The following is a 16011-nucleotide window of genomic DNA, read 5'->3' on the forward strand; positions in this document are numbered from 1 at the left end:
TTCATGTGGCAGTAGAGGCCAGAGATTATGGTGACCTAGGGTGGAGATGATATAAATGGGAAAATTCAAGATACATTTTGGAGGTAGAGCTGATAGCGCTTGTGAATGGTGTGGACAGAACTTCGAGAAAAAGAAAAGGATTAAGGATGACTCCTAGATCTTAGTTTCGAACAACTGCGTGAAAGATGTAGCAGATTTAAAGCTACTGTTGGGAATGTTTGGAACACCTATTAAACAGTTAAGTGACAATGCAGAGTAGCATTAGACATGCGAGTTCAGAAATGTGGTCAGGGTAGAGATTATTACTGGAACCAAGAGCATATGGATGGTATTTAAAACCATTGCGGCAGGCTGAATAATGTCCCTTAAATATGTCCATGTCCTAATTCCTGGAAACTTAAAGAACCTATCGTGTATGAACGCACTTAAAAATCTGTCACTTGTGGAACTGCTCTTGTAGTCCAGTGAGGAAGACTCTGCACTCCTGTGCAGGGGGTCCGGGTCTGATCACTGTTCAGGGAACTAGAGTCCACATGTCGCAACTAAAAACGAACCTCGTGTCACAACTGAAACCCTGTGCAGCCAAATAAATAAAAATAATTATTAAAATAATCTGTCATTTGTAAGTCTAAAAACAACCACCCAAGGTAGGTTTTATTATCCTACATTTAGTAGATGGTCAACTAGAGGCTCAGAGAAGTGGAATGCCTTGTTCTAGGTTACAAAGCTGGAAAATATCTCAACCTCCCTTTCAAGTGCCTTAGAGAATTTCTATGAAGACGGGAGGTGGTAAAGAAACAGAGACCTATCACCAAAGCTGTGCCAAAACTTGCCCTATAAGACAGGCATTTCTACAAGGCCCATCCCGTTCTTTGTCCAGCTCTGGCATATTATTTTTCTCCCCTCCAGAGCCCTTGCCAGCCCAGTCACACCACATAGACCAAGATAACTGTGGGAGGGCTAATGGGGTTATTACATAACCAACGACCCCACAAGCCAGGCCCTGTGCCAAGCAACTGACATTCATTCAGTCATTACAATAACTCTCTCCATTGTTTCCAGTGCAAGCTAGAAAGAAAGGACCACTGGGGAATGGGAAGAAGGACCAAGGAACATGGGTGCCTGAGTTCAAGTCTGGGGGGTGCCACAGCCCTAACTTGAAGCTACAGTTTAACTAAGGGCTAGTAACGCGGCCATCCAAGAAAAAGAGGAGGTTGACAACACAGGTCATCTCAAAGCTCCTTCGAAGATGCTTGCATGAGATCTTTTCTCCCCGACTTCTGGCGCTCCACTATTACGGGCAGTGGCAGGAGTACGGCGACTGTCCGCTCCACCGAGGGCTGCCCTTTGGTTCTCTGTTTTAGAGGACGTTGCAGGCAGTGATTCCGAGGCCACCAAGCTCCCCAGGACAGGAACGATAAGTAGGCGATAGGTCATCTCAGGACGAGGGAAAGGCAGCTCTGAAGAACTACTACTCCCAGGAGACCACGGGGTACCACTCAGCAGCCCGGGGCAGATGCGTGTTGGGAGCAGCTAAGCCTGCTCGGTGGTCAGGCCCCCGCCCCGCGAGGGACAGATTACTCGTGCGCATGCCCAATCTCGCGCCAACGCGTTCAGCTTCTTTCCTTCCTGTGGGATTCTTTTCTTTCCGGCCTCGCCCAGGCTAGCTTTTCCCCGCCCCACTAACGCCCCCTTTTCAGGGATTTTTGCGGTGGGCGGGACACCCCAAGCGCGTTCCCAGGAGTGTGTACGTGCGCGTTCACGAGAGATGAAAAAGGGAGGGCACTAAACACTGGGTGTGGAAGGTGACCAGGGGACCGCGGGTGACGGAGGAGCATGCGCTCTAGAGGCGGTGCGGCGAGGCTACGGGAATGGCGGAGTGGGGCGGAAACTGCCCTAGTGGACGGGCGGCGCACGCGCATTGGGCCGCCAGCGCCCCGCCCCCTTTGTCAGTTTCCCCTCCTCCTCCTCCTCCTCCTCCTCCTCCACCACCCTCCCGGAAGTGCAGCCGCCCTCGCGCCCACCAGCGGCCACCCCCTGCGGCAGGCCCCGCCCCGTCGGCCCCGCCCCCCGACTCTCCGCCCCCTCCCTCCGGTGGTGGCGCCGGGTTGCAGCGCCGGTCGTGGCGGTTTCGTTGCCCGAAGCCGGGAGCGCGGAGTCGTCCCCGGGGGAGGCGGCCAGGCTATGATCGCGGGTCCCCGGCGGCCCGCTCCGGCCAAACAGAGTCTCTGTCTCAGCTGGTGCCCGCTCTCGAGCGGTCGTCTCAGCCCAATCCCTCGGCGCAGTTGGCCGCGGCGCCCCCGGCGCGCCCCCTCCTCCGATGGCGGCAGAGATCCAGCCCAAGCCGCTGACCCGCAAGCCGATCCTGCTGCAGCGGGTCGAGGGCTCTCAGGACGTGGTGAACATGGCCGTGATCGTGCCCAAGGAGGAGGGTGTCATCAGTGTCTCGGAGGACAGGTGAGAACCGCTGCCCCCTCGGCCGCGAGCAGGGGCGGGACAGGCCGGCGGTCCCCGAAGCCCGCTTCTGGGGCCATGCCTCCACGTCGGCGCGAGGGCGAGAGCGCTCGTCCAAGTTTTTATTCTGATGCGCATCCTGCTGGTGCGGGTGTCCAGCCGCGCAGTCACCGCCGCTGCGTGGCTCCGGGACACGGAGCCGGGACGGCGGCATTCTGTTGGGACTTGCCCGGGTGGCGTCCGCCGGGGTCAGGGTGCTCTTGGACTAGCGGTGCGCCGGCCACTGGACCTTGGTCCAGCCCCGAGGACAGTGGAGGGAGAGGGAGGCGCTGCCCGGCCCTGCAGGTGTGTGCGTGGGGAGGATGCTCAGACCTCTTCTGTAAGGTAGCTAAGGGGTTTTGAGAACTCTGGTACAGTTCTGAAGGCTCCAGGCTGAGGAAAGCAAATGCCACTCCCTTCGCCCAGACATTCTCACCGAATCCAGATCTCCCAGACATCTTCCACTGAATTCAATAAATATTGCAAGTTGTGAAGAGTATCTGGGCTTCTGCCCAGAAGGATAGCTGACTTCTCTCCTTTGCCCTCTTTAAGCTCAAGGGGAAGCTCCTAGAACTTTTGGAGGGACCGCTGCTGCAAATAGCTCTGGAGTTCCTTCCCTTTGCTGGCTTCCTTACTTTTTTTTTTGCCTAATTTTGCTTAATTTGCAGAAGTAGAGCCAGTTGTTCTGCCTGTAGTATTCTCCCATGTTTTTTAGACAGTGCTGTTTTTTTGTTTGTTTGAACTTAATGTCCTTTAATATGCAAAGATTATGCAGATGAAGCTCATTTCCAGAGGAATGAAGCTTGAATATAGTAGTAATAGTTTTGATCTGAAATTGTTGCTTTTATAGTATCAACTGGTATTCTACAAAATGTCATATTGTAGAGGTATATGACAAGGAGCTTTAGCCTTTAAATGGTAGATAGGTTTTCTTAATGTAAGTTAACATTGTACTGAGGTAAAACATATTTTTTCTTGGTGACTCGTAAAATTTCAGGCAAAGAAAAGTGAAGCAACAATGTGTTCATACAGTCTTTATAGTCATTTCAGTGCTTTGCATGCAGAGTGGTCTCAGAAAATGTGCCTGACAGATCTATTCATATCATAGATTCTTCAGTATAATTAGGATGATTACATATTAATGTCATATTTTAGTCTACATCGTACGCCATAAGATGGCCAAATGATTCCTGATTCACCTCCTATACAGATCCAAGGGGAAATACTGTAAACATACACCAACGGCAAGCAGTCTGCTAAGAACAGAAGAAATTCATGGGCTGTAATGGAATATATGGATGTAGAAACCACTTGAAATTCACAGAGAAAGCTTAAGAGTGTTTAATTTTTCCACAGAGGCAAAACTCTACTGAAGAGGATGCTTCTGGACCTAGAAATTCTTTGTCACAGAATTGTGCTTTTTTAAAAGAGAATATATTGATAGACGTCACTTTCCCTTTCTTTAACTACTAGAGATGAAACTGCTCATTCTGACTGCTGTAGGAAATTCATAAGTAAGTTTGTTGAATCAAGTAGGAGAGGGAGAAAGGTAATTAAAACCTAAGTGGCTTTAGTATTAGTTTTGGAACTTTCTACTTTGGAAGTAGAAGTTAGTTTTCTTTTTTTTTAAGTGTTCAAAGGGATCTTAGAGATTACTTGCTATAACACCTTCATTTTACGGTTGAGAAAATTTAAGCCAGAGAATCTACCTGCCCAAATTCATGTACCTGGTGGTGAAATCAAGCTTGGCTCCTAGTTTCTGATTTCCATGTCACTGTTTATACTAAAGGAAACGACTTTAGTTGGGGTACGTTTTAGAGTATTTGGAGACACTGAAGTAGCATATATGAAAGAAAGTGAAGATACATTTCATTTGATTATGGGACAAAATGGCTATAGTGTTTAGCTGTATATTAATTTTTACTTTCTCGGTTTACAATGTAAGTAATAGAAAATATTTTATAATGTAGTTAGTGTTAAAATAAGTAAGTCTAGGATTTTTCTTGATGTATTTTCTTTTTACTCAGGTCAACAAGTCCGTGTTTCTGTAGGTCATATAGTCACATGTGACAAGAACTTTGTTAGAGCTCAGTTTCAATTATGGCTTCCATTAAAAGAGAACTGATCTGTATTCTTTCTTTTCAAAAGCTGGTGTCACTGTCATTTGACATAATAGTAAAGATATGAAGATAGAATATTGGATTTTCATCAAAACCTACCAAGCCATTTCCATTTACCACTTCAGCTAGACTCTGGTAGTTTTCATTCCTGAACTGTAAGGTTAAACCACAAAATAATGTCCTAGTTCTGAATGACAGTGTCTCATAAGTCCTTTTGAAACCTTAGTTTTCCTTTTTGACCTCTGATTCCTAATAGCCTGTATGATATCTTCGAAAGCAACATTTTCTATCTTTTTAAACAATGTTATTGGTGCTTCTTGTCCATTTATCTTCTCCGTGAATTCCCTAAGGTGCCATTTGTCTTACTCATTGTAATATCTTAAGGTCTAGTATGGTGGCTAGCACATAGTAGGCCCTCAATGAACATATATCGATACCTGATCTTTTTGTTGTTCCTGAAAGCACATCTTAATTATTGGAGACATTTCATCGATATTTGTTTGAAACCAATGGAAGTTCTGTGGGGACAAATGTTCGGAAAAGGATTGGACTGGATGGCCTTGAAAGATGCCTTAAGGCACTTCCCTGGTGATCCAGTGGATATGACTCTGAGCTTCCACTGTAGAGGGTACAGGTTTAATCTCTGACTGGGGAAGATCCCACATGCCACACAGACCAGCCTAGAGTTTTTAAAAACATGAAGAAAAGGTGCCTTAAAATTTTGAAAGACCATGCATTGTTCGTTCATTGCGTCAACAAACATTTAAATGCCTTTACTGTGTTCCATGCACATGTGTACACTTCACTGGTGAAAACGACAAGGTCCTTTCAAGGTGCTCATAATTTAGTGGGGCGTGGGTGTGTGTGTGGAATTTTAGAAGAAAATAAAACCACAAACTCCAAGATTTAGTTCTGAAAAGAGAATTTTTACCTGAGGAAGAATAGCTGGGTTCTACAGCCCTTCTTGTTCCTTAAATTTTACTTCCTTTGGAGGATTCTTTTGTTTGGGCTGTAATACCATTTTCACCCTAAGTCTGCTGTCCATCATGGGTTGATAATATTCTAATCTTCAGGACCAAGAGTGGTTGAAAACCCTTATTCTCAGTTCATCTGAGCACAGTTAAAACAGCTTGCAACTTTACTTCATACCAAGGGAGAAAACACAAGGGAACTGAAGAAATGTAAAAATGGGATTTCCCTGGTGGTCTGGTGGTTGAGACCCGGCACTTTCACTGCCGTGGCCTGTGATCAGTCCCTGTTAGGGAACTCTCACAAGCTGCAGCCAAAAAAAAAAAAAAAAAAAAAGGAAGAAGAGATAAAAGCAATCTGACTTACAAGTATAGATTTCTGCTCTCATAAAATAGAGTTTGTTCTCAGAACTCACTGGCCTTATCTGAGCCTGTCTTTGCTTTGGTTGTAGCTAGATTCCATCTCCAAAGGATATGCCCAACTTGGGTCCATTGGGCTCCTCATTTCCCAGCTTCTGTCTGGACTGTCTTTTCTGAGTGAATGTCATTTTAACATGCTTTGCTTAGGAGTTTCCTCCCAGACATTTTGGCTGTGTTTTGGTCAAGACCACTCTCTAGCTTGCAGCTTACCAGGGTGTGTCCAGTGGCGCCTCTTCAGGTATTAAAAGCTAGAAGAGACTGCTCCAGGTGGTGCCCAGCCCAGTCCAGACCTTTATCTTTGTAAGTTCTTTATATGCATATCTTCACACAAGTCAACAATCTTAGCATTCACAATGAGCAGTAACTCTAGGTAGTTACTATTAAACAGTTATAGGAAATTGCTCCTTCACTAGGAGTGTATACCCATGCAGTGGGTAAAAGTGGGTCAGATTTTTATCTTATATAAGGAGATGTGTTGAAGAGGGGATACCACCCAGTGGGGTTGTTGAAGAATCTCCTCGGCTTGTAATGGTTAGAAAAGAGACCAAGGAACTCTCCTCCAGATGGGTATTGCAGCATGAATAGGAGTTCATGTGAGAAAGCAAGGGTGTTGTAAGGGGCATTCTAGCTCAAGGGGGAAGAAAAATCTCCCCATGCATTGAGAAGCACTAGAATGGACTGGTTAAGAATGTAGTCAGGACTCAGTTGCTTGGTTGTGTCTGACTCTTTGTGACCTGATGGACTTGAACCTGCCAGGCTCCATCAGGCAGCTTGAATTCAGAACTCAGCTCTGAGTGTCACACTTTGAGGAATCTGGAAAATTAGTGTCTCCAGAGGAATAATTATGATAGCAAACATTCTAGAAATGAGAAAAGAAGAGAAGCAAAAGGCAAGGGAGAAAAGGGAAAGATATACCCAACTGAATGCAGAGTTCCAGAGAAGAGCAAGAAGAGATTAGAAAGTCTTCTTTAGTGTACAGTGCAAAGAAATAGAGGAAAACAATAGAAGGGGGAAGACTAGAGATGTCCTCAAGAAAATTGGATATATCAAGGGAACATTTCATGCAAGGATGGGCACAATAAAGGACAGAAACAATAAGGACCTAACAGAAGCAGAAGATATTAAGAAGCGGTGGCAAGAATACACAGAAGAACTATTGAAAAAGGTCTTAATGACCTGGATAACTACAATAGTGTGGTCACTCACCTAGAGCCAGACATCTTGGAGTGTGAAGTCAAGTGGGCCTTTGGAGGTGATGGAATTCCAGCTGAGCTATTTCAAATCCTAAAAGATGGTGTTGTGAAAGTACTGCACTCAATATGTCAGCAAACTTGGAACTCTCAGCAGTGGCCACAGGACTGGAAAAGGTAATTTTTCATTCCAATCCCAAAGAAGGGCAATGTCAAACAGTGTTCCAACTGCCGCACAATTGTGCTCATTTCACAGGCTATCAAGGTAGTGCTCAAAATCCTTTAAGCTAGGCTTCAGCAGTATGTGAACTGAGAACTTCTGATGTCTAAGCTGGATTTAGAAAAGGCAGAGGAACCAGAAACCAAATTGCTAATGGCTTAGAAACCAAATTGCTATGATCTATCCACTGGATCATAGAGAAGGCGGCAAGGGAATTCCAGAAAAACATCTACTTGTGTTTCATTGACTATGCTAAAGCCTTTGACTGTGTGGATCACAACAAACTGTGGGAAATTCTTAAAGAGATGGAAATACCAGACCACCTTACCTGTTTCCTGAGAAGCCTGTATGCAGATCAAGAAGCAACAGAACCAGACATGAAGCAATGGACTGGTTCAAAATTGGGAAAGGAGTTCATCCAGGCTGTATATATTGACACCCTGCTTGTTTAACTTACATGGGGAGCACAACATGCAAAATGCTGGGCTGAATGAATCAGAATCTGGAATCAAGATTGCCGGGAGAAACGCCAACAACCTCAGATATGCAGATGACACCACTCTAATGGCAGAAGGTAAAGAGCAACTAAAGAGCTTCTTGATGAAGGTGAAAGAGGAGAATGAAAATGCTTGTTTAAAACTCGGCATTCAAAAAACTAATATGATGGCATCCAGACCTTGGAAGGAAAGCTGTGACAAACCTAGACAGCATGTTAAAAAAGCAGAGAGAGCACTTTGCCAGCAAAGGTCTGTCTAGTTAAAGCTGTGGTTTTTCAAGTTTGAATGTGAGAGTTGGACCATAGAGAAGGCTGAGCGCCAAAGAATTGATGGTTTGAAACTGTGGTGCTGGAGAAGACTCTTAAGAGTCCCTTGGACAGCATGGAGATCAAACCAGACAATCCTAAAGGAAATCAGTCCTGAATATTCATTGGAAGGACTGCTGCTGAAGCTGAAGCTCCAATACTTTGGACACCTGATGGGAAGAACTGACTCCTTGGAAAAGACCGTGATGCTGTGAAAGATTGAAGGCCGGAGGAGAAGGGGACAGCAGAGTATGAGATGGTTGAATGGCATCACCAACTCGATGGGCATGAGTTTGAAACAAACTCTGGGAGATGGTGAAGGACAGGGAAGCCTGGCGTGCTGCGGTCCATGGGGTTGCAGAGCCAGACAAGGCTTAGAGACTGAACAACAACCACAAACATTCCTAAAACCTCTGAGTGACAGAATTTGAAACTCTTCTCTGGATAAAAGGCCTGAGGGTATGGTGGTAGGGTGTGATGGAGAAGGCTGTGGGGACAGGCCTGCAGGGGATGAGGGTAATTGGGAGGGACAGTGGAGAACTGCCACCTTGTATGCCGCTTGATTAAGGACCAGTTTAGCAACATCATTATCTGTGTTCTCTGTCAGTCCTAAGGGGTTAGGACCATATGGTGGGTAACAGGGAGTCGTATTTTATCTCAGTGGACCTGTCCTCCAGCGCCATCATGTCGTTCAGTCGCTCAGTTGTATCCGACTCTCTGCGACCCCATGGACTGCAGCGCGCCAGGCTTGCGTCCTTCACTGTCCCAGAGAAGATGGCCAGTTTGTATATGTTCATTGAATGAACTGATGCAATGGCTGATCTATCAGTTGTTTGGAATGGAATGGGCCTGAGGAGGTGGTGTGTTTCCTGAAGTAAAGATATGTAAGTTGAACCTGAGAGAAGCTGGAAAGAAAGTGAAATTGTTAGTCACTCAGTCGTGTCCAACTCTGCGAACCCGTGGACTGTATCTCACCAGGCTCCTCTATCCACGGAATTCTCTGGGTAAGAATACTGGAGTGGGTAGCTGTTCCCTTTTCTAGGGGCTCTTCTCGTCCCAGGGACTGGACCCAGGTCTCCTGCATTGCAGGCAGCTTCTTTACCACCTGAGCCACCAGAGAGAAGGTTAGCAGCTTACTTTGGGACGGACTAATGTTACACCAAGGAATAGGAGTGGGAAAGGGGTGAATTAGAGAGCTTTAGGATTTGAAAAAGTCTTTAAGGCCTTTTTTCCCCAACTCTGAACTACTCTAAGAGGCCATGAGTGCTTGACTGTTTCTCTTTTATATTGGAGTATAGTTGATTTACAGTGTTGTGTTAGTTTCTGCTGTACAGCAAAGCGATTCGTATACGTATACATATGTCCTCTCCTTTTTAGATTCTCTTCCTAATGGGTCATTATTGAGTAGAGTTCCTTGTGCCATTAAACAGAGGCTTGACACACTCAAAAATTAAAAAAAAAGTTTCAGTTCAGTTCAGAGGCTCAGTCATGTGCGACTCTTTGTGACCCCATGGACTGCAGCACGCCAGGCCTCCCTGTCCATCACCAACTCCTGGAGTTTACTCAAACTCATGTCCATCGAGTTGGTGATGCCATCCAACCGTCTCATCCTCTGTCGTCCCCTTCTCCTCCTGCCAGTAGCAGTAGGTTCTTATTAGTTATATGTTTTATATATAGTAATATGTATGTATCAGTCCCAGCCTCCCAATTTATCCCTCCTCCCCTCCCCGCCTTAGTAGGTAAGATTGTTGTCTGCATCTGTGATTCCGTTTCTGATTTTAAGTGGGTTCATTTGTGACTGTCTCTTGAAAAGATAATGTTAAAGTATCATTTGTAAATCCTCACACTATTGGCTCATACATTGATTCTTTTCAATGTGAAATTGTACTGTCTTGGTCCTCTAGTTGAAACCGTTAGTTTCATTTAATACATTGGCTCAGTTAGTTGAGCTCATGGTATTTTATGTACCATGCATTTTATAACACTTGAATTAAAATTTTTCGAATGCAAATCAACATTTTTCCCAATGTGAAAACATAGTTCTGAAAGTTGAGGACTTTCTGGAATGATGGTGAGAGGTCTCTAAAGTTGACAAGATTGGAAGCCATCTGAACTGTTTTTTAGTTTGACTAAAAAGGTCTGTCTCATCAAAGCTGTGGTTTTTCCAGTGGTCATGTGTGGATGTGAGAGTTGGGCTATAAAGAAAGCTGAGTGCCAAAGAATTGATGCTTTTGAACTGTGGTGTTGGAGAAGATTCTTGAGAGTCCCTTGGACTGCAAGGAGATCCAACCAGTCCATCCTAAAGGATATCAGTCCTGAATAGTCATTGGAAGGATTGATGTTGAAGCTGAAACTCCAATAGTTTGGCCACCTGATGCAAAGAACTGACTCATCTGAAAAGACCCTGATGCTGGGAAAGATTGAGGGCGGAAGGAGAAGGGGATGACAGAGGATGAGATGGTTTGATGGCATCACCGACTCAATGGACATGAGTTTGAGCAAGCTCCCGGAGTTGGTGATGGACAGGGTGGCCTGGTGTGCTGCAGTCCATGGGTTCGCAAAGAGTTGGACACGACTGAGTGACTAAACAGCAACTTCTTTTTGAGTATGTCGGGCCTCTGTTTAATGCCAGAAAATTAGTAAACTTTCAGCTATGCACCAGAGACTCATCACTTGCTGCTAGTAATTGCTGGTTTCAGGGTCCCCAAATGGGAATCTGCCCCATATGATTTTGAAAATGAGACCTTTACCCTGAATTCAGAGCATGTGGCAGTCTTCATGCCAGCAGATCTGTCTGAAAACAGGCTGCCTCTGGGTCTCTAAAGGTCAAAATACAGATTGACTTTTTAAAATATTTTAAAAATTTTAATTGGAGGATAATTACTTCACAGTGTTGTTGGTTTCTGCCATAGAACAACAGGGATCACCCTTAAGTTCATGTATTTCCCTTCCCTTTTGAGCCTCCCTCTCAACTCCCATAGATTTGACTTTTAAAGAAAAGATCACTGTGGGAAAGCTGCTCAAGGAGGTTCACTAAGGAGGCTCAGCTTCCAGTGATCCCTGAACTCCTGACGGTTCTGAATTTCCTACTTAATTTACATGGTTAATGCAGATTCTATCCAGGGCCTAAAGATCTTAATCAGGGTACATTCATCTGGATATCACAAGATAAGGGGAGATGTTTGGAGAGATAGTTCTGATGCTCCTAAAATGAAGCATCTGGGATTGGGAGATCCCAGCCAGCTATCTTGTATTTCAAGTGTTGCTAAACTTACTTTGAAAAAAGAAAAACAGGCTTTAAAAAATCACAGGGCAGTAGCAGTCAGGTGAGACTTTGGAGAGCTGACCTTTTTCCAAGCAAACGAGATCAAAACTTTAAAAATGGAAAAACTGGTTTTCCCTTGCACAGCGTCTTCCCCTGGCTTAGTTTTCACTGTGAATTTGGCTTTGAGAGGGAGAGAGTTTCTGTCTGTTGTTGAAAGCCATTTTGGTGTCATTAAAAAGTAACAGCTTTGGAGAAATTAAAACAGTACCATTTAGAAGTCAGTAAGTAAATTGTGATTTAAGACTATTTTAAATATTGATCTATTGACACCTGGAACCCTAAACTGAAAAGTGAAAGTGTTAGTTGCTCAGTCTTGTCCAACTCTTTGTGACCCCATGGACCCTCCAGCCAGCCAGATTCTTCTGTCCATGTAATTCTCCAGACAAGAATACTGGAGTGAGTAGCCATTCCCTTCTCCAGGGGATCTTCCCGATCCAGGGATCCAAACCAGGTCTCTTGCATTCCAGGTGGATTCTTTACATTTGAGCCACCACTCTAAAGTGAGTTATATGCAGAATTACTTACCTGAAAAGAAAATGTCCATCAAGCCAAACTTTTTTTTTTCTCAACTACAGTATCGGAATTGATCTCTGGTTCCTCTGCGTTTTCTAAATCCAGTTTGAATATCTGGAAGTTCCTGGTTCACATACTGTTGAAGTCTAGCTTGTAGCATTTTGAGTATTACTTTGACCAGAGATCAAATTGCCACCATCCACTGGATCATAGAAAAAGCAAGAGAATTCCAGAAATACATCTACTAAAGCCTTTGACTGTGTGGGTCACAACAAACTATGGAAAATTCTTAAAAAGAGACGGGAATATCAGACCACCGTACCTGCCTCCTGAGAAATCTGTATGCAGGTCAAGAAGCAACAGTTAGAACTGGACATGGAACAATAGACTGGTTCCAGATAGGGAAAGGAATACGTCAAGGCTATATATTGTCACCCTGCTTATTTAACTTATATGCAGAGTGCATCATGTGAAATGCCAGGCTGGGTGAAGCATTAGAATCAAGATTGCCGGGAGAAATATCAATAACCTCAGATATGCAGATGACACCACCCTAATGGCAGAAAGTGAAGAGGAACTGAAGACCCTCTTAATGAAAGTGAAAGAGGAGAGTGAAAAAGCTGGCTTAAACCTCAACATTCAAAAAACGAAGGTCATGGCATCCGGTCCCATCACTTCATGGCAAATAGATGGGGAAACAATGGAAACAGTGACAGGCTTAATTTTCTTGGGCTCCAAAATCACTGCAGATGGTGACTGCAGTCATGAAATTAAAAGATGCTTGCTCCTTGGAAGAAAAGCTATGACCAACCTAGGCAGCATATTAAGGAGCAGAGACATTACTTTGCTGACAAAGGTCCATCTAGTCAAAGCTATGGTTTTTCTGGTAGTCATGTATGGATGTGAGAATTGGACTATAAAGAAAGCTGAGCACCAAAAAATTGATGCTTTTGAACTGTGGTGTGGGGAAGACTCTTGAGAGCCTCTTGGATGGCAAGGAGATCAAACCAGTCCATCCTAAAGGAAATCAGTCCTGAATATTCACTGGAAGGACTGATGCTGAAGCTGAAACTCCAATCCTTAGGCCACCTGATGCAAAGAACTGACTCCTTGGAAAAGACCCTGATGCTGGGAAAGATTCAAGGTGGGAGGAGAAGGAGTCGACAGAGGATAAGATGCTTGGATGGCATCACTGACTCGGTGGACATGAGTTTGAGTAAGCTCTGGGAGTTGGTAATGGACAGGGAAGCCTGGCGTGCTGCAGTCCATGGGCTCGCAAAGAGTCAGACATGACTGAGGGACTGAACTGAACTGAAAAACTGTTTCAGAGGTATAAGCAACAAATAAGACCAAAAAGGAGAACAAAGTCCTCTACTTGTCTCTTGACAGGGAGTGCTGTTTGTGCTCTCATGTGTCTTTAATTTAAGGAATCTTGGAAAAGAACTGAGACTGGGAGTCTGATCCCTGCTGAACCCTGCATTGACCTTGGGCACCTGGCATTTCAACACTGTAAACATTAGTTCCCTTCTAGCAAAGGAGAATGCAGCCTGGCTGTGATTATGGCACTGTGATGACCCCACATCCGGGTGAGACAAATGTAAAGTCTCCGCACCTCTATGGTCCTAAAACCTGGAGCTGGAGAAAGTGTTCAGAGGGGGCAGACTTGCCACGGGCTTTGGGAGGTGGTGTAAAATGATGCTTTCCGGAGTCTTTGGCTAGCAGCCGTCCTTTATTCCTGGATGAAATATTAAAGAGGCGTCTGTTTTGTATCGATGCCTAATACTAGTTGAACTGGATTCTCTACATTCTTATTTCCAGATGAATCCTGCAGTTTGAAATATCAGTAGTAAACAGTTTAATCCTTCAGTATGAAATATCAGTACTAAACAGTTTAGCTCTGAGTGGTTTTCTGGGCCCTAAGTCAGGTCCTGAATTGCCTAGAGTAATGCTTTTGAAACTTTTTGGACCGTAAATCATAGCAAGAAGTACATTTGGCATTTGCTACTGGAGATTCACATACAGGGACAATATAACACACATGTATAACCGGGACAAAAGTTTGGTTAAATGGTGTCCTTTCATTGTGACACGCACACTGATATTTTGTTTTGTCGTAGCCGTCATAAAATCCTAGTTGTGACTCATGCAAATGATTTCATGACTCAGAATAGATTGAAAACAACAGTTTTTTTTTTCTTTAAACTTTTTTTTTGTATTGTGGTATAGCCGATTTGTGATAGTTTCAGGTGAACAGTGAAGGGATTCAGCTATAGCTATACAAGTATCCATTCTTCCCCAGGCTCCTATCCCATCCGGGCAGCCACATAAAATTGAGAAACTGTTGGAAGTTTTGTACCCTCTTTGTCTGTGTGTAGTTTTGGTTTTCTAGGAGATGGAAATACATTACAGTTCAACTCAGGGACATTTACCCACCAGCCTACCTCACCCCTGACCTGTCTTGCTTTTCTGAATTTCCATAGATTAGAGAATTGACCTTGTCTCATTGGAAGCCTCCGGGTCAAGAGATAACTAACTAAGCCCTTTCAGCTGAGAGCCAAAGAGAGTTCAGAAGAAACCAGGAGTGCAGCAGATTGAACAGCTATTGAAGTAGCTGTGTTTTGGCTTCCTGTGATGTGTTCATTTATTACTGAGTTAGGACTCAGAAATGATACATCTCATCCAAGTTATGAAAGTCAGTTAGTAGCCTCTTTATATGACTGTACTTTTCTTTTTAGCTGGGTGGATATCCCTGTAATATGGAGCTATTGGGGGATCTTATGTGTTTTCTGCTAGTTATTAAATTTTTAACCTTTTCCTCAGTTTCTAAGGATTAACTTATATTTTAAGTAATTATAATAATAATCCCTCTGAAGGGTGTTTATATTTTAAGTAGAGATAATATAACCATAATAAAGAATAATCGCTCATCTATCTCTCAGCACAGACTGTGTTGTATGTATTTCCCTCTAGCAGTTTTCCTAATGTAACTTTCAAAAATAGGACTGTAATCGTACACTTTTCTGTTCTTGTCCCCTACTTAAAATTGTGCCACCAGGTCCCTAGTCTTTAATCATTTTAAGTGGCTGCATATCTTTCCTTCAGTATTCACCCATATTTATTGAATGCTTGTACTATATGAATTTGCTCCTGGAACTCATCATGAACAAGACATCCTACTTTCAAGGTACTGATTACTAGTGGAGACAGCACTGACGATTCCATCACCTACTGTTGGCTGTTTATTTTCAGCTTTTTAAATGTTATGATGAACATTGTTGTGCGTGTAGCTGTTTTTCCTTCCAGGTTTTAGATGATTTCTTTAGGACTAATTGTAAGAAGATTGCCATACTGCTTTCTGAAAGGCTTGTGCCAGTTTATAATTACAGTGACATAGGAAGTATTAGTTTTCCAAATCTGACCAGCCACTGGTATTATTATTTAAAATTTTGGGGGGGAGGAGGTTTAATTGGGAGATTGGGATAGACATATGCATACTGCTATATATATTATAGATAACTAATAAGAACCTACTGTACAACCCAGGGAATTCTATTCAATACTCAGTAATGACTTATATGGGAAAAGAATCTAAAAGAGCGAATATATGTGTATGTGTAACTGACTCACCTTGCTGTACGCCTGAAACTAACACAACATTGTAAATCAGCTGTACTCCAATAAAAATTCTAAAAATAAACAATTTCTTCACAATTTACTTAATAAATTATGGCACTTCATTGATGTTTAATTTGCATATTTGGACTGATTTGTGAATATTTTTCTGTTTGCTTTTTACTTGTTCATTTTTCCTTTTGTGAATTGTCTGTTCCTGACCTCTGTTTCTCCTGAAAATTTTTTGTTTTTTTATATATATATATAGATATATTTTATAAATATAGTAAGAATACTAACCGTATCTCTGTTATATATCCAGATATGTCTTATACTGTACTGTTAGCC

At 43.5% G+C, this 16011-nt stretch overlaps 1 protein-coding gene across 2 annotated transcripts in view; it reads left to right on the forward strand.

Moving 5' to 3' along the window:
- Positions 1–2093: 2093 nt before the first annotated feature.
- Positions 2094–16011, forward strand: part of WDFY2 (WD repeat and FYVE domain containing 2) — a 183924-nt gene continuing 170006 nt past the window's right edge. Inside the window, exon 1 of one of the 2 annotated variants that reach the window (XM_027973574.2) lies at positions 2094–2457. In XM_027973574.2, coding sequence (XP_027829375.1) covers positions 2321–2457 — 137 coding nt within the window. In that variant the 5' untranslated portion in view covers positions 2094–2320. The remainder of the gene's footprint in view (positions 2458–16011) is intronic. The other variant, XM_060394375.1, reaches the window with a different exon arrangement.

Source organism: Ovis aries, chromosome 10, assembly GCF_016772045.2.
Source record: "Ovis aries strain OAR_USU_Benz2616 breed Rambouillet chromosome 10, ARS-UI_Ramb_v3.0, whole genome shotgun sequence".
Classification (NCBI taxonomy): Eukaryota; Metazoa; Chordata; class Mammalia; order Artiodactyla; family Bovidae; genus Ovis; species Ovis aries.